General features: G+C 55.6%; 1 protein-coding gene across 6 annotated transcripts in view; it reads right to left on the reverse strand.

Annotated features, from left to right (window-relative positions):
- CACNA1C (calcium voltage-gated channel subunit alpha1 C) overlaps nucleotides 1-26,153 on the reverse strand; it is a 379,681-nt gene that overhangs the window by 26,834 nt on the left and 326,694 nt on the right. For 2 of the 6 annotated variants that reach the window (XM_061124634.1, XM_061124632.1), the window contains exons 22-30: nucleotides 23,742-23,848; nucleotides 22,810-22,897; nucleotides 22,189-22,296; nucleotides 20,183-20,235; nucleotides 19,755-19,901; nucleotides 18,793-18,994; nucleotides 17,828-17,986; nucleotides 17,255-17,365; nucleotides 9,745-9,828 (exon numbers count right to left, since the gene is read on the reverse strand). In XM_061124634.1, coding sequence (XP_060980617.1) covers nucleotides 9,745-9,828; nucleotides 17,255-17,365; nucleotides 17,828-17,986; nucleotides 18,793-18,994; nucleotides 19,755-19,901; nucleotides 20,183-20,235; nucleotides 22,189-22,296; nucleotides 22,810-22,897; nucleotides 23,742-23,848 — 1,059 coding nt within the window. Of the gene's footprint in view, nucleotides 1-9,216; nucleotides 9,301-9,744; nucleotides 9,829-17,254; nucleotides 17,366-17,827; nucleotides 17,987-18,792; nucleotides 18,995-19,754; nucleotides 19,902-20,182; nucleotides 20,236-22,188; nucleotides 22,297-22,809; nucleotides 22,898-23,741; nucleotides 23,849-26,153 lie in introns of all 6 variants that reach the window. The other 4 variants (XM_061124630.1, XM_061124633.1, XM_061124631.1 and 1 more) reach the window with 4 other exon arrangements.

A 26,153-nucleotide genomic window follows, 5' to 3' on the forward strand; every position in this document is an offset into this window, starting at 1 on the left:
AGGAAGCTTCCGGTTGGTCAGGGGCCTGTGCCCTGCATGAACACCTAGGAGCTCCGTGTTTCAGGGGTTCTGTGGGCAAGGGGCACAAGGCCTCCATACACACTTAGGGCTGGGGCTTTGGCTACTGCTTCCATCTGGGACGCGCCCTAAAAACGACCAGAGCTGCCCATACTCCTAACATCCCTGGGTAGAAGCTTGAAGTCTTCTGGTCAACCCCATCCTGAATGGGACCAGAAGGGCTGACTCAGAGGGCCCATCTGGGTCACCTGGCCCAGCCCAATGAGCCTTGGCCAAGACAGAACTAAAACTACTTATTTTATTTCTTAAACATTCAGTATTCTTCCTTTGGGATTTTAATGTTTTTTTAAGCGTAACTTTTTTGTTCTTTATTTGCCTGTGCTGCCCAGAACGTGGGACCTTAGTTTCCTGACCAGGGATCAGATCCGTGTCCCCTGCAGGACTCTGGGGGCTGAACTGGGGAGCCCCGTTTGTGCTGGCAGTCATGCAGGGAGTGGCTGGAGCCTCAGGAGCCTCACTGTTGTTCATCTGCAGCCCGACGGCCCGCCACGTGCTGCTACCTGCAGAACTCACACTACACGGGGCTGACTGCAAGATCATCAGGATTGTTTTATCTTCCTTGGGAGAAACAGTCATTCAAGCAGACAACCAACAAGAGGAGTTCATGGAAGATAAATGAACAGAGTCAGTTTGTCAGGAGCACTCACAACAACACAAAGTCCCGTATGTGTGCGGTGTGGGGTGGGGGAGACAGATACTCAGAGACAGAGATGGACACAGAGAGCCTGAAAGGTGGAGAAGAAATAGACTCAAGGAAACGAATAAGCAGAAGCAAGAAGTGACATGAGAGAATGAGTGCTTTGGGGGCGTGGTCAGTGTTTTGGGGCCAGAGATCGGTCCCCTCACTTCCTCCATGAGCTCAGGGAATAGTCGAGGTCCCTCTGCTGTGGATGGTCTTTGGCTGAGCGGGCTGCTGGGGACTAGCATCACCCACTGACTGGAGGGCTGGCCGTGTGGCCCAACAGGGCTGTGTCCTGCCTGCTTCCTTTTGTCCAGTCCTGATTTAGGGCAAAGGAGGGGAGTTGTGGGGCTTCCCTGGTGGCACTAGTGATAAAGCATCCACCTGCCAATGTAGGAGACCTAAGAGATGCCGGTTTGATCTCTAGGTCGGGAAGATCCCCTGGAGGAAGAAATGGCTACCCACTCCGGTATTCTTGCCTGGAGAACCCCATGGATAGCGGAGCCTGGTGGGCTACAGTCCATGGGGTCGCAGAGTCGGACACGACTGAAGCTACAGAGCACGCATGCACGGGGGTTGTACATGGAAAGAAAAACTAAGAATGGGGCAGGAGAGGGAAGGACATGAGATGGGGAACACAAGTACACCCATGGCTGATTCATGTCAACGTATGGCAAAACCCACTCAATTAAAATAATTAAAAAAAAAAAGAAAGGAAATGAGAAGATGACAGAAAGGGAAAGGGTCTTGGTCAGAAGGCTCACTCGGTCAGAGCGAGTGGGTGCCCGCTGGGTCCCGGCTGTCGGGATGCGGGACAGCTAACATGGCTAGGCTGAGAACCCCCTCCAGGGGCCTCTCGGCTCAGGCCTGAGGGAAGGATCTTCCTCCAGGTCTCGGCTTTGGGACACTCTCTGCCCCCACCCTGGAGGCCTCATCAACTTGCTGCCCAGCACATGGATCTTGTCCTGCAGGTGGGGGCTGGGCTCAGGAAGCGGCTCCCTGCGTCCTACTGGACTGCGGCCTGTCGGGGCCACGCTCACGGCTGGCGAGCAGGGCTCTGCTCAACCTCTCGGGGCCAGCTTCACTTACAAGCGGAGGAGAAAGTGCCCTTCGGGACAGTGGGAGGCCAAGGTCCATCTTCTCACTAGGGGTCCTGCTCCCGAAGGCCTTACGTCCACGCTCAAGGCACTTCTCTAGGTCCAGCCTCACTTCTGTTCTTTTAAAGGCAGTGTTACTTCCCGAGTCAATACCGCCCTCTGTGACCAGTGTTTTGGGAACAAGGAGCCTTTGGTGGCTTGTTGGGGGTATTGGGTGGGGGTGGTGCTGAGGAGGGGAGGGGCTCGAAGGGGCTCCAGGAGCTGGGGTGGGGGGTGGGGGCGGCACAGGAAGGTGGCAAGGATCATGGCTCCTTCCTCGGCTTGGCCCGAGACCACCAGTCTGATTTAATTGACCTCAGAAGCAACCCAGGCCAGGCAGACCACTGCCATCTGGACACTGACGTCTGTTCTGGCCCCTCGGCCGTGGTGGGGGCAGGGAAGCTGGGTGGGGAGCCAGGCGTGGGCTGCGGGTTGGGTGGAGGGAGGGAGGCTCTGACTCAGCCCGAGGGGGTGGGTGTGCAGCAGATGTTTTGACTCAGGACGTGGCCAAAGTGGGAGCCACGGAGGGTAGTCATTGGAAGCCAGGCCCATGGGTCTGTGGTTAAAAGACCGCTGGTTCCAGGAGTCAGGTGGGTAGCACCCACCTGGGGCCCCAACGTGCACCCTGGAAACTCCGAGCCGAGTCCTGTCCCATCCATGTCCCCTCCGCCCACTTTCTCCCCGTGTCCAGGAGGCAGTGTGTGTGTGGGGGGGAGCTGTGCCCTTTGGCCTCCAAGCCCCACTGGCCCACAGTCCGGGCGTCCGAGCATCCCCACATGAGGGTTCTGACTCCATGGCCCCTGATCTCCACATGTGGACCTGCCAGGAGGTGTCCAGCCCCCAGGCGAGTTGTTGCTCTCGGTCACGTGGCTTCCTTGTCCCTACAGGTGACTGAGGACACCTGTGTTCCTGACGAAGGACCTGGGCCTCCCAACACTTCCTGTCAGCAGGGGAGGGAGGTTGGGGGTGCTGGCTGAATCCCCGGAAGCTTCCACGGATTTCCTTCTGGAAAAAGAATTCCAGACTTGAGGGACAGAGGAAGAGGAGGTGCCGTGTTGGGAGGGGCCAGGCAGCTGGGCCACAGACACGGACAGCTGGGGCCTGGGACCTCCTCTGGTCACATCGTGGGGTCCAAGGCATCTCCCAGAGCAAGGGGGTTGTCCTGAGCCAGAGTCCTCATGCCTGGATGGCTGTGTCCCCCTTCCAAATGGTGGAGTGGCTTCATCCTCGATTCCTGTGCACAGCAAATGGGTCCCTGGACTATGGACACCTCTTCCTAAAGGTGCCAAAATCTCCCCTTCGTGCTCAGGTGAAGCCCCAAATCTGGCGCTCTCCCTGACCCCCCGCCCTGCTCGTCCTGCCCAGGGACCCTCAGGGGCATCGCCTCACTTCTCTCAGGTCTTCGTTGTTCCTGTTCAGTCACTCAGTCGTGTCTGACTCTTTGTGACCCCATGGACTGCAGCACGCCAGGCTTCTCTGTCCTTCACCATCTCCAAGAGCTTGCTCAAACTCATGTCCATTGAGTTGGTGATGCCATCCAACCATCTCATCCCCTGTCGTCCCCTTTTCCTCCCACCCTCAATCTTTCCTAGTATCAGTGTCTTTTCCAATGAGGTGGATCAGGTGGTCAAAGTATTGGAGCTTCAGCATCAGTCCTTCCAATGAATATTCAGGGTTGACTTCCTTTAGGATTGACTAGTTTGATCTTGCTGTCCAAGGGGCTCTCAAGAGTTTTCTCCAGCACCACAATTTGAAAGCATTAATTTTTCAGCATTCAGTCTTCTTTAGGTTCCAACTCTCACATCTATACATGACTACTGGAAAAACCATAGTTTCGACTATACGCACTTTGTCCGTAAAGTGATGTCTCTACTTTTTAATACCCTGTCTAGGTTTGTCATAGCTTTTCTTTCAAGTAGCAGTGTATTTTAATTTCTTTCAATTTTTAGCTATTTGCTTTGTTTAGATTCACCTCTTCACTACAGCTCATCTTCAGAGAACAGCACCTGTCTTCTCCACTCCCCACTTTCTGATCCCCTCACTTGGTACTTCTCATCTTTCACATACCGTTGAGATTTCCTGGCTTTCTGCGCCTGATCATTCCCTGGCCCTAGGACTCTGGCTCTTGAGGGCGGGCTTTTGTTTGGTCCACGATGGATCCCAAGTGCCCGGCACACAGAACGCAATGATGGTTCCTAGGAAGCCCACCTCCCTAGGGGGCACCAGAGCCCAGCAGAGGCGGGAGGACGATACTGTTGAAGAGCAGGGGGTGAATCTGAACCTGGGGAGTATCTAGAGGGATGAAGACAGCATCTGGTGATTTCAGGAAAGAGAGTCAAAGATGAGGAGTTACAGGTGAAGAGCCTCCAGAAATCCTAAGGCTGGAATGGAACATTCATCCGAGAAGGGAGGTCTGGTGAAGAAAGTAGGACTAGGAAACTCAAGAGGGGTGGGTGGAGCTGGAGCAGTACCCAGGAAAGTCCTGGCGCCAAGCTCTTTCCTCCCCCAGGGAGCGCCAGGCCCCAAGCTGCTGGCGGCAGGAGGCAGAACCTGCAGTAGAGGGCCCTGCTTGGGAATGAAGTGCCGCTGCTCCTGTAACTGGACCCCATGATCCTGGCTGCCATCTGGGTGCAGGGTCATGTCCCTGCTTATGGGCCAGGCTCGTCTGGCTTGAGTTACAGGCAGTGGTCAGTGAGCTTGCCTTGATTCAGCCACACCCATTAACCAAGAGTCCAGCGTCTCTGGGAACAAGGGCTGTGAGTCTGTGATTGGCAGGTGTGTTGGCAGGAAGCTTGGAAAGAATGTCCTTGGCTTGGTGCCATGATCTCTCCCCTTCAACAGTGCTCTCCAGTGTATGCTGGTCTCTACATGAATGCTCTTAGCTGAGCTTCAAACCCTGGCAGTAATACCACGCTCCCCAAACCTTGGAGGAGCAGCGTTAGGACTCCAGCACTTGGTCTGACCTGCATCCAGCCCTCTCCTCTGGCCCCTGCCTGGGGTGACAAGGTGTGTCTCCTAACTGCATGTGTGGGAGGGAAGGGAAACAGCGGGGGCTGCATGGAGGGTCTCCACCCCTGCTTTGCTCTCCATCACAGGCGCTGTCCCCGTTCTATCTCCGGACCACCCTCCCCATGATTTCTGACAGACTCCTCCATCTATGGAGTGAGAAGCATCTCCACGTGGGTGAAGGGAGCCTGGGAGGAGCTGAGGGGCTTCCAGCCAGAAGGGGCACTGGCCTGTAACTTCTTGTTTTGAAAATAAAAAACCTCCTATGGTTCTTTAGGATATAAACCATGGAACATATGGGCTGAGCCAATCCTGGCCAGCAGGAGGTCACACATGAGAAGGGGATGTGAGATTCACATGTTAACAAAGGGCACTGCGGACTGGACAGACCGCAGCGCTAGCCCCAGGTGTGGGGAGCCAGCCACCCGGGGAGGGCTGGGCTCCAGTTGAGGGGTGGGAAAGGCACTGATGGGCTGTACCTTCACCTGTGCCCCAGCCTCACCTGGTGCCCTTACCTGTGTCATACCTTTACCTATGCCCCGTCTTCACCTGTGCCCTGCCCTCAGCTATGCCATACCCTCGCCTGTGCCCTGGCCAGTGGGGATGATCACCCTTGACTGTTAGGCTCATGGGGGATGGACTCAAGAGCTGGAGGCCATGGCAAATTGTAAATGGAAACCGTTGTACAGATGGAGGTTCTACATGTGATGCCAATCGCCAGTCCTGGGGTTCTACACCACCCCAACCACCAATTTTTGGGGTAGAAATTTTATATTCTGGAAATATTTCCTTTGTCTTTGCTTTTTGTTTAAAAACAGCAGTCAGTTCAGTGACTCAGTCGTGTCTGACTCTGTGACCCCATGGACTGCAGCACATCAGGCTTCCCTGTCCTTCACTATTTCCCTGAGTTTACTCAAACTCATGTCCATTGAGTCAGTGATGCCATCCAACCATCTCATCCACTGTTGTCCCCTTTTTCTCCTGTGTTCAATCTTACCCAGCACCACAGTCTTTTCCAATGAGTCAGTACTTCACATTAGGTGGCCAAAGTATTGGAGCTTCAGTTTTAGCATCAGTCCTTCCAATGAATATTCAGGACTGATTTCCTTTAAGATTGACTGGTTTGATCTCCTTCCTGTCCAAGGACTCTCAAGATTCTTCTTCAGCACCACAGTTCAAAAGCATCAATTCTTCCACGCTCAGCTTTTTTTATGGTCCAACTTTCACATCCATACATGACTACCAGAAAAACCATAGCTTTGACTAGACAGACATTTGTCAGTAAAGTAGTCTCTGCTTTTTAATATGCTATCTAGGTCTGTCATAGCTTTTCTTCCAAGGAGCAAGCATCTTTTAATTTCATGGCTGCAGTTACCATCTGCAGTGATTTTGGAGGAAATAAAGTCTCTCACTGCTTCCATTGTTTCCCCATCTATTTGCCATGAAGTGATGGGACCGGATGCCATGATCTTAAGTTTTTTGAATGTTGAATTTCAAGCCAGTTTTTTCACTCTCCTCTTTCACTTCGATCAAGAGGCTTTTTAGCTCTTCTTTGCTTTCTGCCATAAAGGTGGTGTCATCTGTACATCTGAGGTTATTGATATTTCTCCGGGCAATCTTGATTCCAGCTTGTCCTTCATCTAGCCCAGCATTTCACATGATATAAGTTAAATAAGCAAGATGACAATATGCAGCCTTGACATACTCCTTTCCCAATTTGGAACCAGTCCATTGTTCCACATTCAGTTCTAACTGCTGCTTCTTGACCTGCATACAGATTTCTTAGGAGGCAGGTCAGGTGATCTGCTATTCCCATCTCTTTAAGAATGTTCCACAGTTTGTTGTGATCCACACAGTCAAAGGCTTTGGTGTAGTCAGTGAAGCCGAAGTAGATGTTTTTCTGAATTCTCTTGCTTTTTCTATGATCCAACGGATGTCGGCAATTTGATCTCTGGTTTCCCTGCCTTTTCTAAATTCAGCTTGAACATTTGCAAATTCTCAGTTCATGTACTGTTGAAGCCTCACTTGGAGAATTTTGAGCATTACTTTGCTAGCGTGTGAGATGAGTGCAACTGTGTGGTAGTTTGAGCATTCTCTGGCATTGCCTTTCTTTGGGATTGGAATGAAAACTCACCTTTTCCAGTCTTGTGGCCACTGCTGAGTTTTCCAAGTTTGCTGGCATATCGAGTGCAGGACTTTAACAGCATCATATTTCAGGATTTGAAATAGTTCAGCTGGAATTCCACCACCTCCACTAGCTTTGTTTGTAGTGACACTTCCTAAGGACCACTGACTTCGTACGCCAGGATGTCTGGCTCTAGGGGAGTGATCATACCATCATGGTTATCTGGGTCATGAAGATCTTTTTTGTATAGTTCTTCTGTGTATTCTTATGGCCTCTTCTTAGTATCTTCAGCTTCTGTTAGGTCCATACCATTTCTGTCCTTTATTGTGCCCATCTTTGCATGAAATGCTCCTTTGGTAGCTCTAATTTTTTTGAACAGATCTCTAGTCTTTCCCATTCTATTGTTTTCCTCTAGTTCTTTGCATTGATCACTTGGGAAGGCTTTTTTTCTCTCCTTGCTAGTTTTTGGAATTCTGCATTCAGATGGATATATCTTTCCCGTTCTCTTTTGCCTTTCATTTGTGTGTGTGTAAATGCATGCGCACAGAAAAAAATAGCAGGCTGAGTGATGACGTGGGCCTGGCCACAGTGGCCTTCTGGCCTAACCCCAGAAGACCCTGGGACTGGGTGTGTCTTGTGCACCCAGGGGTCTGTCTGCTGTTACCTTCCTGCCCTTGGTTCCTGCACAGACCCCCACAGAGATCCCTCCTCCAGAGGCAGGCCCACTCTGACCTCCCCTCATCTCCCCCAAGAGGGCCCCTTGGTCTGAGCACAGGGCCCTGGTCAGGGATATGAATGTGCAGGAATCTGAGAGCCCCTGGGGTACAACCTGGGGCCACACGGAGGTGCAGGGAGTGGTGCGAGGGAGAAGCGGCCTCGGTTGGGGGCAGCTCAGTTTCCTTGTGCTCCAATGATTTACCGGATAAGGTCAAGGGAGTGCGTGTGCATGGGAGTTTACACACACACACACACACACACACACACACACACACGCACACACACATCACAAGACAAAGACGACCCCAGGGGATCCCTGAGACAGAGGGGCAACCAAATCTGAGCAATGGGTCAAGCAGGAAGGGGTGAGGTTGACAGTAGGACGTAACGGCCTCCTCCCAGCATCCATCCCCTGGAAGGGGCAGACAGGCTTCTGATGCAGAATCAGGACAAGAAGTAATGTCAGTTCAATGACTGGCAGCCAGCTTTGGGGTGGAGGGGCGGGTAAGGACTGGGGTAGAGGGGCTGACGGTCGTAGGGGGTTTCTGACACCTTAGATCAGAACCCATCAGCATCTGCTCTGAGCTGTCACTCAGTGGTTCAGTGCATCAACATTTGTGCAAACATTATCAAGTCTCTTAACCAATGAAAAACCATGACAAGGAACTAAACCACACATGTTAAAGACCAGCCGCAAGAGGGCTTGCCTACAGATAGAGAGAGAAGGTTGGGCATGCTGGGGACAGACGAGCGTGTGCAGGGGTTGAAGACTGTCTAGGAGGGGCCGCTCCCAGGAGCAGGTGCAGGAGGCCCTGGAGCCAGGCTTGGGGGGGGGGGTGGTGGGCCAGGCAGAGCCAGGCAGGGGCAAGGCTGGTCCTCAGGGCAGGTTCATGTGGGGCCAGGTGCTCCACAGTAAGCAGAAGGGGGTTGGTGGTGGGTAAGAGCCCTCTCCAGAGAAGAGGGATAACAAGCTGTTCTCCCAGTGAGGGGCCCTTCCAGCGTGAATACGGGGCGGGGTGGGCTGAGAGGGCTGGCCAAGTGGGAACCTCTGCCCGCCCAGGGTTCCTTGGGAGAGACCTTTCCTGGATGCTGGAGCAGGAAGGGGCTGGGTCCCTGCCCTGGCAGCTGCCCAGGGGTTGTAAACAGCCTTCCATCGTCTTACTCCAGGCTCTCGGGGCTGCGTCCTCCTAGACAGTGTGCATCATGCCAGGCTGATTATAAAGAGGAGAGGAAAGGATGCAGGAGTCAAAACTCAGAAGGAGAGGAGGGCCTAACTCGTTCCAAATGTTAAAAAAAAGAGAATAAAGAAATTTCAAAATAAAGCAACAAGAAAAAAAATCCTTTAAACCAATTTAAACAAACAAATGAGAATAACGAAGTGGAAATGAGCTGGGAGGAGGAGAGGAGGCGAAAGAGAGCGATGGGGGTGAGCGTGAGGCAGGCACGGCGTCACAGGGCGGGACGCCGGTACTTACGTTTACCTCGGTGATGGCTATATCAACAATGCTACCCACAACAATCAAGGCGTCAAATGTGTTCCATGCATCACAGAAATAGTGCTGCATGGGCAGAGGAGCCGAGGGAGGGAGGGAGAGAAAAACCAGCGACAAAGGAAACAAAACAAAAGGAAGAGGAAAATGAAAACAAAACAAAACAAAGCATGAAAGAAAGGAGAGAAGAGAAAAAAATGAGAAAAGAAAGAGGTTATGTGGGCATACTGGACCCCTTACCACTCCACAGTTCTGGAGGTGCATGCCTGCACCTGTTGCTCACGGAGCCTGACAAAAGTGGGTTAGTCGGGGGCCGGGCGGGCGTCCGGGAGGAGCGGGAGCCTTTGCCCGGCCAGGCGGAGTGGGGACAGTGGGGGGCTCACGTCCCCCAGGACGGCGGCAGGTGCGAGAGAAAGCATGACTGGAGCGGGTAAAACAGGAAACCAAAAAATAAACCGAAGGAGGTGAAGAGAGAGGGGGGCACGGAGGCGTCCTGGGCAGAGTCATACTCACATTCGTCTCACTGAGAATGACGTCAATTACGCTGCCAATTACGATCAGGAAGTCAAAGACATTCCAGGGGTCACTAAAGTAGCCCTACACGGGGCGGCAGGACGGGAGTGAAAAGGAAGGTTAGACAGACAGGCACAGAGCCCGCGGGGCCGCCGGCACTGCTGGAGTCCGAGCCCAGGAGGGGCGGCCGGCCCACCCCACACCTGCCTTCCCGGGTGCCCCTCCTCAGACCCGGCCCCTGGCCACCCTTCCTGCGTCCCCAGCACCCCCCAGGCCTCCGACTTGTCCGAGGGCTGCCTGTAGGGACGGAGGTGACACGGGGCAGGGCCCTTGAGGCGTGATCTGGGAATCACAAGCAGCATCGGTGTGGTCCAGGTGGGTGGCCAGGCCCTTGGGCTCGGTGATGACTCAGGTGAAGCTCACGATGACGAGGGGACCACGTCATCAGAGCAGCATCTACAACCAGGTCACCCTCCTGCCAGCCCTGGACCGGCATTAGCCCTGGATTTGCCTCTGTCCAGAGGCTTTCCTCATTTCAAGGGGACGGAGGCTGGGTCAGGCCCAAAGTCTGGAAGTGTGTGTGTGGGGGGCCTGGACTGCATCTCCGAAGCCCCTTCCCCAGCATCATCACTGTGACCAGCATCCTGCTGAGACGCCCTGAGAGAACAGGGCTCTCACAGCCTTTCCTGCAGGCAGGGTGGGGGCCTGGGGCAGAGGCCTCTTGGGAGGAGCACACGGGCCATGATGCCTGGTGCCTGGCAGGGAGCAGGGTGCTGAACCCACCCCTTGTCCTGCACATGTGGATTTTGCCTGTCTTACACTGTATTTGGGGAAGGGAACAGATGCATGTTTTTGAAACATTTCTGGAAGCATGTGGATGACTGTCTCCATTTCCGTGAGAAGTCCTGGGTGGGCAGACTCTCTGCAAAGACAGGACGGGCCCTCTCAGAGTGGAGGGGTCAGGGAGTGATGCTGCGGGACACACGGATGCACACTCGCAGTTCAGGAGCCGGGGAGCTGGGCGGCTGCTCTCCCGGGGGGTGGAGTGGGGAGAGAGCACCAGGGGAACATGTCTACTTTAAGAGAGGACATCTGCCCCTTTGGTCCTTCCAGGGAAGCCCCCACCTCTAAGCGTCTCCCAGGCCCCTCTCCCCAGCCCTCCTGGGGGTGGCCAACTCTCTCTTTGTGTTCCTGACTCTTAGGAGCCAGGTGTCTTCTGTTCTCCCATTTCTCCCGGCTCTATCCTGCTCCCCGACCCCTCACTTCCCAACCGTGCCCCCTTTCAGCTGGGTCACAAGACATGCTATACAGGCCGTTACTCTCAGTGTGGAGGTCAGGTCACAGGGCCTTCTCAGTTCCCAAGCATTTCTGCCCATGTAAGCAGAAATGCCACCTCTGGACAACCGGCAGGGAGCAGAGGTTGGCTTAGGGCATGGGGGAAGTGAGGGTCACTTGGAACCCTGGCCATCTTGTCAGCTTCCTCGAGTGTTTCTCTGAATATGACAGGGCCCCTGGGGCCGAGAGAGACTTGCTCTCCCATTTGAGCTGTGAGCATGAAAGAACCCTTCCAGGGTGCTCATAGGGCATTTCAGACGCATGGGGAGCACCAGTTTTGAGGGCAGGGGACAGAGTGAGGACCCCAAATGAACGACAAATGTGCATCTGTTCAACATCAGTTTTGGAAATCACTGGGGAGCTATCTCCAGGGTGGGAAATGGTTTCAGGAGGGAAGGGGTAGGGGGTTCAGGCAGAGAGAGGATGGAAGCAGGAACCAGAGAAGAGTCCAGGACGTCCTGCATCCAGCCTAGAAAACCCAGCAACAGAGCGTTATTGGGGCCAACGGGAGGAGGAGAGAGGGTGGTGGGTGTCTTGCTTGCAGGGAAGGCTGGAGTCTCCGGTTCACCAGAGGGACCTGGAACAGACAGGTGGGTCACCTGGGTCCGTGGTGCGGCTGAGGGGAGAGACAAGGGAGGAAGGCAGGTGGAAGCAGTGGACAGGAGGTTAACAGCAGGCGAGAACGGGGCAGGAGCCAGGCCCTGGGACCCTGCGACCCGCCCCCACTAAAGCATCGCCTGTCACCCCTGCTCTCTGGTTGCAGAGTGACCAGGCCACTCCCCTCGGAGGCTCCTTCTGCTCACGCCCTCACCCTCTGCAGGCTGTGCTGCTAAGGCCTTCGGTGGACCTCTCTGACCTGTGGGTCCAGGGCCTCCACTGGCTGCAGAGCCCACCAGCTCCCGCCCAGAGGAGGTTTACACATGGCCTGAGTGGGGTGGAGGTGACAGGGTTCCTTTAAGATGCCAGCTCCTTCTGACCCGTCCACCCCCCATTCTATCAATCTTCCAAGCTGGACCATGGACACGGCTTGATTCAGCGGTCAGCCCCTCCTCCCACCCGTTCCACACCCACCCCAGAAACAGCTGACACCCTCCAGGAGGTCAGTGGTTGCCAGGACACACCTGCCAATCCCCAGGTGGACAGGACCTGTTTGCTGGAAATCTCGGGTGACACAGGTTTGCGGGGTGATGCAGGAAGCAGACTGGGAAAATACTACAGACTTTCAGGAAGTCTGGCTGACCGGAGCCAGGTCACACACCCGTTCTCTTCTTGGTAGAAGTCAGGGTCAGGAAAAGGGTTTCCGGGCTCTCCCTGACCTGGTGAACCAAACCTCTCAAGGTCCAGCTCCTCAGAGCCAGGAAGGGCTGGTCATCGGGGGGATAGAGCTTTGGGTTGGAAGCCTTCTCTAAGCCTGCAGGGTGAGTGGACACCCAGCCTTGGGAGGCCTTGGGTGTGTCCCTGGGGTAGACGGGCCAGCATCTGCCAGGAACTATCTCTTCTCCTGAGTGCACCAACCCTCTGCTTGCTGGCTTATGGACCAAACCAGCCCTGGCTTCAGCCCATCGTTTCTGGGAAGGAGAGACTGCCGCCCCAGCATCCCATGATGCACTGCACCCACGTGAGAATTCAGACTTCTCCTCTCTCGGATCATCTGTGCCCCAATTCACTTCATGCCTGGAGCTGTTCCAAGCTGAAGGAGGCGGTGTAGTGTGTGAGCCCTGGAGGCAGGATGTCTGGGTTCGAGTCCTCTCTCTGCCACTTCCTGGCTGGATGACCCTGAGCAATGACCGCACCTCTCTGTGCCGAGGTTTCCCCACCTCTGACGACCTTCCAGTGATGGTGGGGGCGAGGTGGGACACAGGTGAGCCCTGCTCCTGCAGGAAGCCCAGTGCATCCAGTGACTATCAGGGTTGCTGCAGCTAGTCTGCCCCTCCCAGGGAGGCCTGATGCACAGGGTCAGTTTTGGGGGTGGGGCTGGGCATTGGGGAAGGCAGAGCCCAGGACTGTGGGAGGAGGAGAGGGAAGGTGAAGCAACAGAACCCCAAGCTCCTTCAGGGGATCTCATCTTGAATCCTAGTGAGGACTGAGGAGGCAGGATCTAAAATGCAGGGGGAGATGGTGTGTGCTTGACCAGGGAAGGGAGACCAGGTGAGTCAGAGCTCAGCTGGACTGAGCCTGGGAGGCGGTGCCCCTGGTCCTGGAAGCTCTGGTCTTTCCTGGGCTCCAGGTCGTGGGTCTGGGAGATGGGAAGTGGGCGCAGCTGGGAACCGCCACCTCGCAGAGATAATGTCAACTGTACACAGCGTCACGATGTCCTCAGACATCACGGTGATCAGGGGCTGCTGGTGTCAAGTGGGGTGGCCTGGCTGGCACACAGCTGCTCCCCATCCAGCTTCCCACCTCCCCGCCAGCTCTACCCTGTGACCTGCCCTTCGAGAGGCTGGCGCCTCCCAGCACAGACAGCATGGGATAGAGGTGGGGCAGAGGGCAGCAGGAGGCAGGTGAGACCCACGGTGGGTGGTGGTGACCCTCCAAGTTGTTCGAGGAATGCACACTTTGGACATCTGCTCTGGTTTTTCTTTGGAGTTAAGCTTTTTCTCCCCAGCAAAGTTTCAAAGGCCTTCACTCTCTCATCTCACCGACATATGATGAGTGCTCCGGGCATCTGGAGGTGAGCTCGGTGTGGGCAGAGCACAAGCACCCGCAGCCTCCCCTGATGGTATGGGACGGGATGGGAAGCAGCTGGGCTCCTCTGGGGTCTCGGGAGAGTCTTCCCCTGCTCTGTTGGCACTTGGGTCCACAGCAGGACTCCACTACAGAACCACCCAGGATGAGGGTTTGAGGGGACCTGCCCGAATCTGGGGCTTTCCAGGTGGTGCTAGTGGTAAAGAATCCACCTGCCAATGCAGGAGTTGCAAGAGACTCAGATTTGATCCCTGGGCTTGGAAGATCCCCTGGAGGAGAGTATGGCAACCCAGTTTAGTATTCAAGCTTGGAAAATTTCATGGACAAAGGAGCCTGGCGGGCTACAGTCCGTGGGGTCACAAAGACTCAGACACAACTGAAGCGAGTTGGCACACACACATTCCTAGCTATTGGATATTTTTCAGTGCTTATCATCAAGTGTATCTTAAAAGTTTTTTTCTGTCTTTGCTGAAAAATTTCCATTCATAAGAGGACATTCCAGCTACTCAATGAACTTCAGATCTTTCTAACCAAAGCCTTTTCATGCTGACCAGTTCAGTCCTGCACAGTCTCAAAGGGCCCAGGGACCACTGGGAATGTCCAGGGCAGTTCTCCTGCTTGGGGGAGAAATCCCCTGGCCACTAGGTGTTCAGGACACGCCTGTCACCTGTCCCACTCTTCAGACAGACAGGGACGAGATCTACTTGAATTGACTTAATTTCTCAAAGTGGTGAGCAGAACAGATGAAAATGAAGACCAGAAACATCAGTTGCCACGAGGACACAGAAAGAACAAGACCAGACTACAAATCGACCCACTGACCAACCAACCACAGAGACCAAGCGATGGGGAAGGAAGCCCAGCAGGCCAGCCTCAGACACCCCCGCATCCCTGTTTTCTGACCGCCCTTCCTCAGCTGACGCTCACAGGTACAGACACGCAACACAGACATGCGGTCACGTTAGGAGCCCTGGTTGTGGGGCGGAGCCAGCTCAGTATTTCCATCAGAGCTGCAGACACTTTCTGGTTTGGTTTTCTGCCTGGAAATGTTGGCGATGCTTCCGGAATCTGTTCCTTAATGAGAGATTCCCAGGTAGAGCAGTGGTAAAGAAACCACCTGCTAATGCAGGAGACGCAGATTTGATTCCTGGGTTAGGAAAATCCCCTGGAGAAGGAAATGGCAACCCACTCCAGTATTCCTGCCTGGGAAATCCTATGGATGGAGGAACCTGGCAGGCTATAGGCCATGAAGTTGCAAACAGTTGGGCATGACTGAATGACTAACACTTTGACTTTTTCCCTTTCTCTTTAAGCACAGACAGACTCTTCTGCGTGTGAAATGCAGATGCCCAAGGTGGTTGTCTTACTTCTTTGGAAACATTACTCTGATTTTACCCTATCTTCTCATGACAGAAAGGAAGATGTACAGGAGGGCGCTTTATGGTCTGAGCACCCTAACTGGCTACTTCCCAGGTAACTGGCTTGTTCCTCGGTCTGCAGGATTCAGGGACAGTGTTCTCCGGGCTTAGGCCCATGCAATGTCACTGCCACTCGTTCCTTAAGGCAGGTCTGTCTTGTGCATCCCCTGAGCCCTGAAGCCCGACTCAGGAAGACCCCACGGGACTGTGCAGCAGCACCTGGCTTCGTCAGAAACACGTCTGACTCAACGCAGAGTGACTCAGGCCTTTGAACTATTTAACCCGCACATCTCACGAGACTGGAGAAGACCATGCCAGTTCCCTCCTGGAAGCTGTCATCTGAGTTGGAGGCTCAGCCCAGCGATGGCCCGGCCCACCAGCCTCCCTGGGGTGTGCTGCTGTGGGCTCTGAGCCCGCCGGCCCCCTGGCCATGTGGCTTGGGACAGGGCCCCACAGAAGATGGCCAGGGACATTCCGTGGTCTTCTCTGCCCCTAAATGGGACTGGGCTTGGAAAGGAAAGTGAAAAGAGCCTATTTGCTGCCCTGGAGGAGGTGGGAAAGCACCATGATTATCACCAAAGGACATTCATTAGGGTCTCATTCTGTGCATTCAGCCTGGGTTCCAGACTCTGGACTCTCAGGTCCCTCTGGCGAGGGAGGCTTGGTGCAGTGAGAACACAGGCTGTCTTGTCTTTGAAGCCCTCAAGGGGTTCCCTCCTTCTGCAAAGTCCTCAGCAGAACACATGGTGGAGGAAGATGCTTGCTAACGGCTTGGTGTGGAGGGAATTACATCGACTACAAAGTCAGACACGCTGGATTCTATTCCCAGTCCTGCCACTTAATAATGGTGTAATTAACACAACACTTAATTGCTCTGAGTTCCACTCCCCTCTTCTCTAAGATGAGGAGATAATACCTATCTCAGAGAGGTGTCTTGAGGATTCCATGCAACGAAGTGTGTGCAGCACCGCAGGTTACTGACAAATGTTGGTGGAACATTAATTCAGAGAAGACAACGAGGATCCTGTCACTAAACAGGGATCCGACCGACAGCCCTGGGGCATGCCTCCTGGCCCCACAAGTTCTGCAGCAGGTGAGCATCTGAATGGAAGTGAAATACAGGGCCAGGGATGTGCAGTCCCCACACCCCGGCCCCTGCACCGCCCCGGTTGACCTGTGTTGTATCTAGAAAAACCAGTAAAAGTGGGGACAAGAAGGTTTGGAAACCTGTCCTGCATTACCCTCTTAGATCCCTTCTCACTGCCGCCCCTCTCCAAAGCTGTGTAGCAGCTGGAAGCCCCTGAGCCCCCAGGACACCCCACCTAGGGCAGCTGTGAAGTCCAGGCAGTGGACATGGTGATGCTGAGCTGTCTACAGAGAGAGAGATGGGAGCTGCTCAAACCCAGTCACCTCGCATCCTCGAGGCCGTGTGTGTGTGTGTGTGTGTGTGGTGGGGGGGGGGTCCGGTTAGTGGCAAAGGACACAGATGATCCAAGAAGCAGGGGCCAACCTGCCCTGTCCTGCCTCACTCAGCTCTGATCTCTCCCGATGTTTTTTTTTTTTCTAAAAGCTGCACAGACATTTGTAAGTCTGTCCTGTGCTGGAGGGTATGGGCAGTGACTGCAGCCCTGAGGTGGGGAACCAGAGGCCCCCTGGATGCACTAACACCCAGCCCTGAGCAAACGCGGCCCTGCCTGAGCCCCTGCAGCAAGGCTGTTAGTCTGTGCAGCGTGCAGTGCCCGTGTGAGAACAGACCCCGGGTGGGTCTCGGGGGGCTGGGCCTGGTGAGGTTTGGTTTCCAGTCTCTTCTAGACGATGTGCCAGGACAAGGGCGACTCTGCCTCCCGCGGAAGCAGGCTGGCTCAGGCACATCCCTGCTCCCCGTGTCCAGACCTCAGGTCAGTCCAGGGACTGAGAGTTTGCTTCAAGGAGTTGGCCTGGCGCGAGCCCTGAAGGCTCCTGGGCTGCAGTGGTCATCGCCAGGAGGATCCAGTCCCTGGCCAAGACTGCCCTCCACCGACCCAAGCCCGCCCCCAGCGCTGTGGACGGAAGGTCCATCCCAGAGGGCCTACCTTGGGCTTGAAGGCGATGAGCTTCAGGACCATCTCCACGGTGAAAAGGCCAGTGAAGAGCATGTTGAGAATGTTCATGGCGATTTTGAACAGACAGCTCTGACCGTAGTGCTGGGGGTGGGGGGTGGGGGCGGAGGCGCTGTGAAATGAGGCGGGGGCTCCCTGCTCCCAGCCACGCCCTCAATAGAGACCTTCCTGACCGCAGCCCAGGGGCCGGCCACACCTGCAGGAGCCAGGTGGGCTCAAGAAGCCCTGCAGGTCCTTCCCCTCTCTGTCGTTGCCGCAAACGCAGGCGGGCACAGCCTGGGCCCTGCTCTCATCCGGGTCAGCCCTGCGTGGCCTCCTGGCCTCAGGTGGGCTCCACACAGCTGGCATCACGGACGATCAACGCCATTGCAAGGTCACCTGTGCTCCACCGCCCTCTATCTCACAGCCCAGGGTCCTGGCATTCTGACCCCTCGGGAAGGTGCCCCTCCTGCCCCACTCGGCCAGTGAAATGGCAACACCTACCATCCCCGTTCCGCCCCCCACCCCGCCCCGACCCAGGCACCCCGGCCGGCCCACGGAACTGACCTGCATGGCCAGGCAGATGGTGTTGAGCAGAATGAGGACGAACATCAGGTACTCGAAGTAGGTGGAGTTGACCACGTACCACACCTTGTACTGGTGCTGGTTTTTTGGGATGTACCTCCGCAGGGGCCGGGCCTTGAGGGCGTACTCCACACACTGCCGCTAGGGTAGACGGGAGGGTTAGTAACCCGGATGATGTTGGGGGTACTCCACGCACTGCTGCTAGGGTAGACAGGAGGGGTTTCACAGTTTGAATCAGCTATTACTTGGACGTTTTTTTGAGGTTCTATCTTTCCCCTAAGGAGGGAGAATCCTCTCTGGTTGGTCCCCATCAGGATGTAGTTGAGGGGGCCCTGTCTCCTTCCTTCCCTCTCGGGGATGGTTGGTAAACGCTTGCTGACTGACTGACAGTCCGTCTTCTGGGATATTTCCAGCCATAGACTCTCTTGGAGGCCCATGTCTCCGCGATTCTCCTTTCCCATCCTGAGTCAGTTGTCTTAGCTACCAGTGTCCACAGACCAGAAGTCATAGCTCACGGCCAAGGGGTGGGATCCTGGGTTGACTAGACTCCGGTTACCTCTGCGCTGTGCCCGGACCCCAGCGGGTGTGCCGGGGCTCATCCAAGCCCTCCTCTCTCCTCCAGCCTCCACTTTCAGCCTCTAAACCCGACCAGTCTATTTGCTCCATCTCTACTGTCATCAACCTGGTAATACACAAGGGTCTAAGTACCGCTCCTCTACACTAACTGGCTTCCCTCTTCCCTGGCTTCCTTACCATGCGAAGTCCACACAGCAGCCAGAATGGTGAGTCTAGAGCCAAGGTGTGGACCAGGGGTCCAGAGAGCCTGCCAGGGGCTTGGGGGGAGTTCCTTTCCTAAGCAGAGCTCGGGTTCTCTGCAGAAGGGGTGCTTTCACAGGCTTCAGCCTCCTGACCACCCGGCCTCTCACCCTCTAGGGGGTGGGGGCTACCTGGTTCTTGTCCAGCTCGCAGTTCTTGTACTCTTGCTCCCCCTGCTCCTGGAAGGTGACAATGACGAAACCCACGAAGATGTTCATCATGAAGAAGGCAATGATGATGATGTAGATGATGAAGAAGACGGAGATCTCCACGCGGTAGTTGTATATGGGACCCTTGTCCTCTGTGTGAGAGTCGATGGACCGGTACAGCAACCTGGAGGCGGGGAGACAGGCCCGCACAGGGCCAGGGAGCTGGTTCAGGCCCCAGCTCTGTCTCTTACTACTGTGTGGCTCGGGCAAATCACTCAACCTCTCTGAGCATCAGATTCCTTATCTGCAAAGTGTGAACAGTAGTTCCAGATTTTCCTACCTGGCAGGACAGTTGATATAATGAATATGAAGGTGTTTTGAAACTGGTAAGAACTGTCTAATGTAATGTGAGTCATGGGCATTGATTTAAAAAGCTGGAGATATTGGTAAATATTAATACTGCTTTGTTGTTTCTCAGCAGAGACTCGGAGAATGTTGCAGTGAACATGAGATCAATCTGAGGACAGATATTCATTTAGATAAAAGCACCCAATATAAACGCCCAGGCTCGCTCAGATCATCAGCAGTGGTTTGGTTTACACTCAGGTAGCCTGTGTCTGGGCTTCCCAGGTGGTGCTAGTGGTAAAGAACCTGCCTGCCAATGCAGTAGATGTAAGAGACTTGGGTTCGATCCCTTGGTTGGGAAGGTCCCCTGGAGAAGAGAATACACTAGTATTCTTGCCGGGAGAATCCCATTGACAGAGGAGCTTGGTGGGTTATGGTTCATAGGGTCTCAAAGAGTTGGACACAACTGAAGTGACTTATCATGCATGGCCTTCAGCTTGTTCTAGAAACACCCTCACCACCTAGGGAGGATGGAGATAAACATGGTTTCTGAAAGGAGTGTGGACACCAGTGAGACTGGCCAGGGTCTGCGTACTTACTCTGGCCACCCCTCGAAGGTGGAGACGGTGAACAGGGCCATCATGGCGGCCAGGACATTGTCGAAGTCGAACTTGCTGTTCTCCCAGCTGCGGGGCTGAATGATGGGGTGGTCCACCTCCCCATCCTTGTACGTGATGTAGTTCCCCCTGTGGAAGGGAGACGGTTCATTCTGGGGTCTCCCATCTCCCCACCACCTGTGACTCCTGGCTTGGGGGCAGGATGGGATGGCTGAGCTTAAACCCACAGTTCTGGCCACTGAGCAGACCTCAGGGATAGATGATCTCATGTGCTATGTCAACTGGACCAGACAACCCATGGGTAAAATCCAGCTGCCACTGCTGTTGGAGGAAGAACGGGGCACCCCTTCTCTCAGGACAAGTCTCACCCACCCAGAGTCAGCCAGCCGGACTGTCCCCGCCACACTCACTTGCATTCAGCCTCTGTCTGTTTGGAACTGTCCGAACAGGTGTAGAGCTTGCCCTGGAAGGCGGAAGAGCACAGTGATGGAGAGGTTTCTGAATCGAGGAGTTGGTCAAAAACTGTCTAGTGATTATATCTGCAGCCGGCTCTGTGCTGGAGTCTTGGGACAGAAGAGTGAGGAGAGCAGAGCCCAGACAGAAAACGCGCCGTGCTGCGGGGACCCCATCACAGGGAACCCAGGGGTGAAGCAGAGCTCGGGAGTCAGGTCTGGTGAGGGAGGACTGGACTTAGGTTGAAAACTTGGTGGGGAAAGCGGGGCCCGTGTGCATGGTGGGGGCAGAGCTTCAGGTGGAGAAGAGCAGAGAGAGAAGGACTGGGGCCGGAAAGGGAGGACCAGGGACGCGGCCTCTCTGAGGGCCTGCCAGGCACAGGGCGAGAACCTGACAAACCACAGCTCTGCAGCCACCTGGGTGGGGGACTCATGCTGCTGGTCACGGGAGCCCCGCAGGTCTAGGTGGGTGACCACACAGAGGGGTCAGGGATGACAGTCCCTCTGCCTTTCTCTAGCAGGGAGGGCAGGGCTGAGGGCCGCCACGCTCAGAGGGCCGGGTGGTGATGGAGCGGCACTACCTACACTCTGGCCTCCTCTGGGCTGGGAACTAGCCCTGCTCTGGACTGGGAACTAGTTAGTACCACTCTGATCTGGGAACTAGTTAGTCCTCCCCTGGGTTGGGAACTAGCCCTGCTCTGGTCTGGAACTAGTAAGTCTTCTTCCAGGCTGGGAACTAGTCCTCCTCTGGGCTGGGAACTAACCCTGCTCTGGTCTGGGAACTAGTTAGCCCTGCTCTGGTCTGGGAACCAGTTGGTCCTCCTCTGGGCTGGGAACTAGCCCTGCTCTGGTCTGGAACTAGTAAGTCCTCCTCCAGGCTGGGAACTAGTCCTCCTCCGGGCTGGGAACTAGCCCTGCTCTGGACTGGGAACTAGTTAGCCCTGCTCTGGTCTGGGAACTAGTTAGTCCTCCCCTGGGCTGGGAACTAGCCCTGCTCTGGTTTGGACCTAGTAAGTCATTCTCCAGGTTGGGAACTAGTCCTCCTCTGGGCTGTGAACTAGCCCTGCTCTGGTCTGGGAACTAGTTGGTCCTCCTCTGGGCTGAGAATTAGTCCTCCTCTGGACTGGGAACTAGCCCTGCTCTGGTTTGGACCTAGTAAGTCATTCTCCAGGTTGGGAACTAGTCCTCCTCCAGGCTGGGAACTAGCCCTACTCTGGCCTGGGAACTAGTTAGTCCTCCTCCGGGCTGGGAATTAGTCCTTCTCCAGGCTGGGATCTAGCCCTGCTCTTGTCTGGGAACTAGGCCTCCTCCAGGCTGGGAACTAGTTTTCCTCTGGGCTGGGAACTAGTTAGTCCTCCTCTGAGCTGGAAACTAGTCCTCCTCTGGGCTGGAAACTAGTCCTCCTCTGGGCTGGGAACTAGTTAGTCCTGCTCTGGTCTGGGAACCAGCCCTCTCCAGTCTGGCAACTAGTCTTCCTCCAGGCTGAGAACTAGTCCTTCTCTGGTCTGAGAACTAGTTAGTCCTCTGGTCTGGGAACTAGTTAGTCCTCCTTGAGTCTGGGAACTAGTTAATCTTCCTCAGGTTTGGGAACTAGTTCTTTTCTGGTCTGAAAACCTGTTAGTCCTCCTGGGATTTGGGAACTAGTCCCCCTTGTATCTGGGAACTAGTTAGTTCTCCTTGGGTTTGGGAACTAGTTAGCCTTTGGGTCTGGAAGCTAGTTAGTCCTCCTGGGATCTGGGGACTAGTTAGTCCTCCTCAGGTCTGAGAACTAGCTCTGCTCTGGTCTGGGAACTAGTTAGTCCTCCTTGGGTCTGAAAGACAGGAGGGGCGGTGGAGTAGCCGCGTCCCATCCCAGGGAGACCCAGCACTCTCCCCACCGTGTCCCCTGTGGCTACTCCCATCCATGTCCCTGGGAGCTGACAGGTGGGAAGAACACGGGGCTGCAGATCTGGCTGAGACCCCACCTTGAAGAGCTGGACCCCAATGCAGGCGAACATGAACTGGAGCAGCGTGGTGACGATCACAATGTTCCCGATGGTGCGGATGGCCACGAACACACACTGCACGACGTGCTGTGGGGGGAGGCAGGGGGGTCAGGGCCTGGCCTTGGCTGAGTTCCCCCCCTGAGTTCCCTCTCTGAGGGGGTGGGGGCAGCCCTTCACTATGGGCTGGGGGTGGTGGGGATCAGACTCAAAGGGGCAAAGCGTGCTCCCAGCTCACAGGGTGATGGAGCCTGGGGGGCCCATATCCCACTGGGTGACCCGGGGACCAAAGCCCCACTAACACCCCATACTCTGGGGCAACGATTCAGGGGCCTCATCACTGCATGGGGCCCAAGGTTGTATGTGGTCTCCTTCTGCAAAAGCTTTGCTGAGAAGCTGGGATTGTGAACGGCGGCCTCTACTGGGGCTCCACGCATCTCGGAACCAGGACATGAAGTGGTGCTGAGGTGCTGGTAGGAGGGTCCTGGTTCCAACCCAGAGGCCCTGCCATTGTCCCTGCCTTCTGCCCACCCATCACCTCACATGGACCCCTGGCTGAAGCTTGCTGGGCTGGGGCCCCCCGCTCAGGCCTGGTCGACTCACCTTCAGCCCCTTGGCCCTGTTGATGGCCCTCAGTGGCCGGAGCACCCTCAGGACTCGCAGGATCTTCACCACGTTGATGGCACTGGACCTGGGGGAATGGATGGTGGGGTGAACCACTCCTGTTCCTGGGCCCGCAGGAGAGAGGGGAGAGCATGGGAGTCCTGGAGAAAGTCTCCCACCAGCAGGGACCTGGAGCTATCCTGGGAGCCAGGGACTTGGTGAGCAAATCACAGGAAAAGAATTTACCACTTGTTAGCATTACAATGTGCTGCTCTGGGGCGTTTACCCAGCCAAGGGGATGTAGAGAGGCAGAGCTCCACCAGACTCTGGCCACGCAGGATACACTTCCTAACTGTTCAGAGCCCCAGTTTCTTTATCTGTAAAACGGGGCAGTGGTCACCTCATGAGCTTGTTGCAAGGATCAAAAGAGAAAATGCACATGAACCATTTGGCATCCCATGCAGCGCCTGTTGTAATCTGAACCTGTGGTGGTTTTTCATATCATGGACTTGAAGAAATACTGTATGAATGGCGGGGCTTCGGCGGGGGAGGCACCTGGTCCCCGGTGGCCGCCCACCACATCCCTTTGTGCACAGGACATTCAGGCCTGGAGGAACTGCTCTGATACCACAGACTCTGCACACCTGGGGCTCCAGGGCCAGGCCCCCTGGAGGACAGGCCACGGTCGTCCTCCAGGGGCACACAGGGCCTCGCCCTGGGGGATGGGGGTCGCTCTGAAGTGTCCCCCACCCTCGCCTGCTAGTTACCTTCCGAAGGTGTCTAACCTCCTTGGGCCCACAGCCGCCAGGGAGGCCCTGCCCTGGTCCCAGCGCCCTCACGCTGCTGCGGACACAGGTAGGCTTCTCCCTCGCGGCCCTCTCCGACCCTCTCCCTTGCCCCGTGCCTCTCCCAGGCCCTCGGGCCCCACTCACTGGATGCCGAAGGAGATGAGGGACACGCTGACCACCAGCAGGTCCAGGATGTTGAAGTAGTTGCGGCAGAAGGAGCCCTTGTGCAGGAAGGCCCCGTAGGCTGTCATCTGGGGGCGCAGGGATCGGGGTGTGAGCAGTTCCCGGGCTCCAAAGACCCTTCACCCCACCCTTCCCCCCACAGCACTCCCAGAAGGGCCCAGATGAAGAACCAGGAGGTGATGGAGGGCTGAAGCAGGCAGGACAGGAGGAGACGCTGTGCCTGGAAAGTGTCCGCTGCCGGTGATGCAAAGCCCAGAGGCTCCGGCCCAGGACGTGCCTGCCACCTTCAGTCCTGTATCTGCAGCCCTTTCAAGGGCTCCCGCCCCCATCACGTTTCTGTGACTGCAGCCCCGTGAGGCCCCTTGCTGATGCTCCCTGGGCTGAGCTCCGTGTTCTTGGGGTCCCATGCCCTTTCCAAACTCTCTCCACCTCAGGGCCCCCAGGACATGGGCATCTGGGGAGGTGGGGGCTCGCCCAGTCGAGGACCAGCCCCTTGGCTTCCCAGAACTTCCCTGGTTTAGCGCCAGGTGACCCCTCAGGCTCGGGCAAGCTCTAGCGCCCAGTGAGAAATTCTATGAGAAATTCTACCAGGAATGCTGGCGACCAGCATCTATCCCTTCCCGGGCCTCACAAGTGCTGCTGGTCTGCGCCCAGGATTCGAGCTCCACTCCACCATCCGGTTCTGGAGCTGTGTGTCCAGAGGGGCTGTGGGCACTGCCGTGTGAGCACAGCTCTGGAGCCTGGCTGCCTGAGTTCAAAACCCACCTACCACGCTCTGAGTGCCTGGAGCTGGTTACTCAACTTCCCTGTGTTTTGTCAGAGAAACGAGGTGATGACAACCTCTTCCCTGGAGGGTTGTAAGTGCCCTTGGGAGTTATAGGTAAAGCCCTTTAGACATAATCCTGCAGATGGCAAGCTCTGCAGGGGAGCTTCACTACAGAGGACTGGACTCAGCAGAGAGCTATGACTGGAACTCTGGGTTTGTCCTGTGATGGGGGTGCTCAGAGTCCCCCTCCGTAGAGGCAGCTACAGAACCACACAAAAACCCCTTGCAGACTAGGAAGGGACCACTTTGGGGGTGATGACTGTCATGGGTTTGCTGTCTCCCACCTTCCTCAGAGCCCTGTCCTTGCTCTAGGAACTCCTGTCCAGTCTCGTTGATATGAACTAAGGGCCAGTGGATTTCCAGGTGAAGAGCTGAAAGGCCATGACCATGAACGACAGCAAGAGGGGAAAATCTGGAGCTGACGGCTTAGAGCCTGGGAGCAGCTCCCCGGTTGCCTGGAAGCCCAATTTATTTCTTTGGAATCAGAGCATGCCCAGGGCAGCTTGTTCACAGAGTGATTCAAGAGCAAACACAGGGGAAATGGACAAAAATAGCTCTTGCAACCTAATTCTTCCCACTGATCTCCTGCAGGAGGGGGTCACAGGGGACTCAGACACCTGTGTCCTGCAACAGTTTGCAGAAGTGGGTAGATTATATAAAAGATTGCAGGGGAATTCAGCTGGAGATGTGTCCCAAAGGCCTGTAATCTTGGGGTGGGGGGGCTTCCTTGTCTCTCAGTGTAGGTCTGGGCCCCCGAGAGCAGACCTGGGTGGCTCCATGGTTCATGTTAACTGAGAGGCTCTGAGCCCAGAAGGCCGGCTTGTGTGTGTGTGTGTGCAGGGCAGCTGCCCAGGCAGGGCCAGAGGAAGAGTGGCCACAGGAGAAAGGGCAAGTGGACACTGGAAAAATGGGGCATTTACTTGCAAGTTCACTGTGGGGTCCAGTACAGGGCCCCCTCTACCCTGTCTGCTGATTGCCACACACTCCTGCTCCCGAAGTCCTAACCTTTACCCAGGAAAAGCCTTGCTGGGGAGAGAAAAGGATCAAACTCTGAGCTGGGAGTGCAGGATGCCCCTCCGTCCAGCCAGCACCTCTCCAGGCAGCAATATTGCTCATTAAACACATCTTGTCTTTTGTAATTTCTGCTTGTGGGTCCTGGGTCCATCTCCCTCCTCTAGGTGACAGATATAGGCATCATTCAGTCCAACTGTCTTGGCCTCAGAAGCCTTTCCTTGGAAGGCTAAACATGCCCAGACCTTTCAGCTGTCCCTGACCCTGGACACCTCTCCTGCACGACAGTCACCTCTGCCAGGCAGGATGCTGGGCCTGCAGGTGAGGCAGAGGGACTCTGGGGGAGGAGGTGCAGGCAGTGTTCTGGGGCCAGGCTCGACCTAGAGCACAGTCAGCGTAAAAGTGGGCAGAAGAAGGAGCAGGTGGGCGGGACAGAGGACCTCCCAGGAACTGGCAACCTTGGAGGAAGAGGCGCTCTGGGCAGGGTCTGAGACTCAGGAGAGCCTGGTGTTTATGTGCCTCCCTGGGCCTGGAGT

This window comes from Dama dama, chromosome 22 (assembly GCF_033118175.1).
Source record: "Dama dama isolate Ldn47 chromosome 22, ASM3311817v1, whole genome shotgun sequence".
NCBI lineage: Eukaryota > Metazoa > Chordata > Mammalia > Artiodactyla > Cervidae > Dama > Dama dama.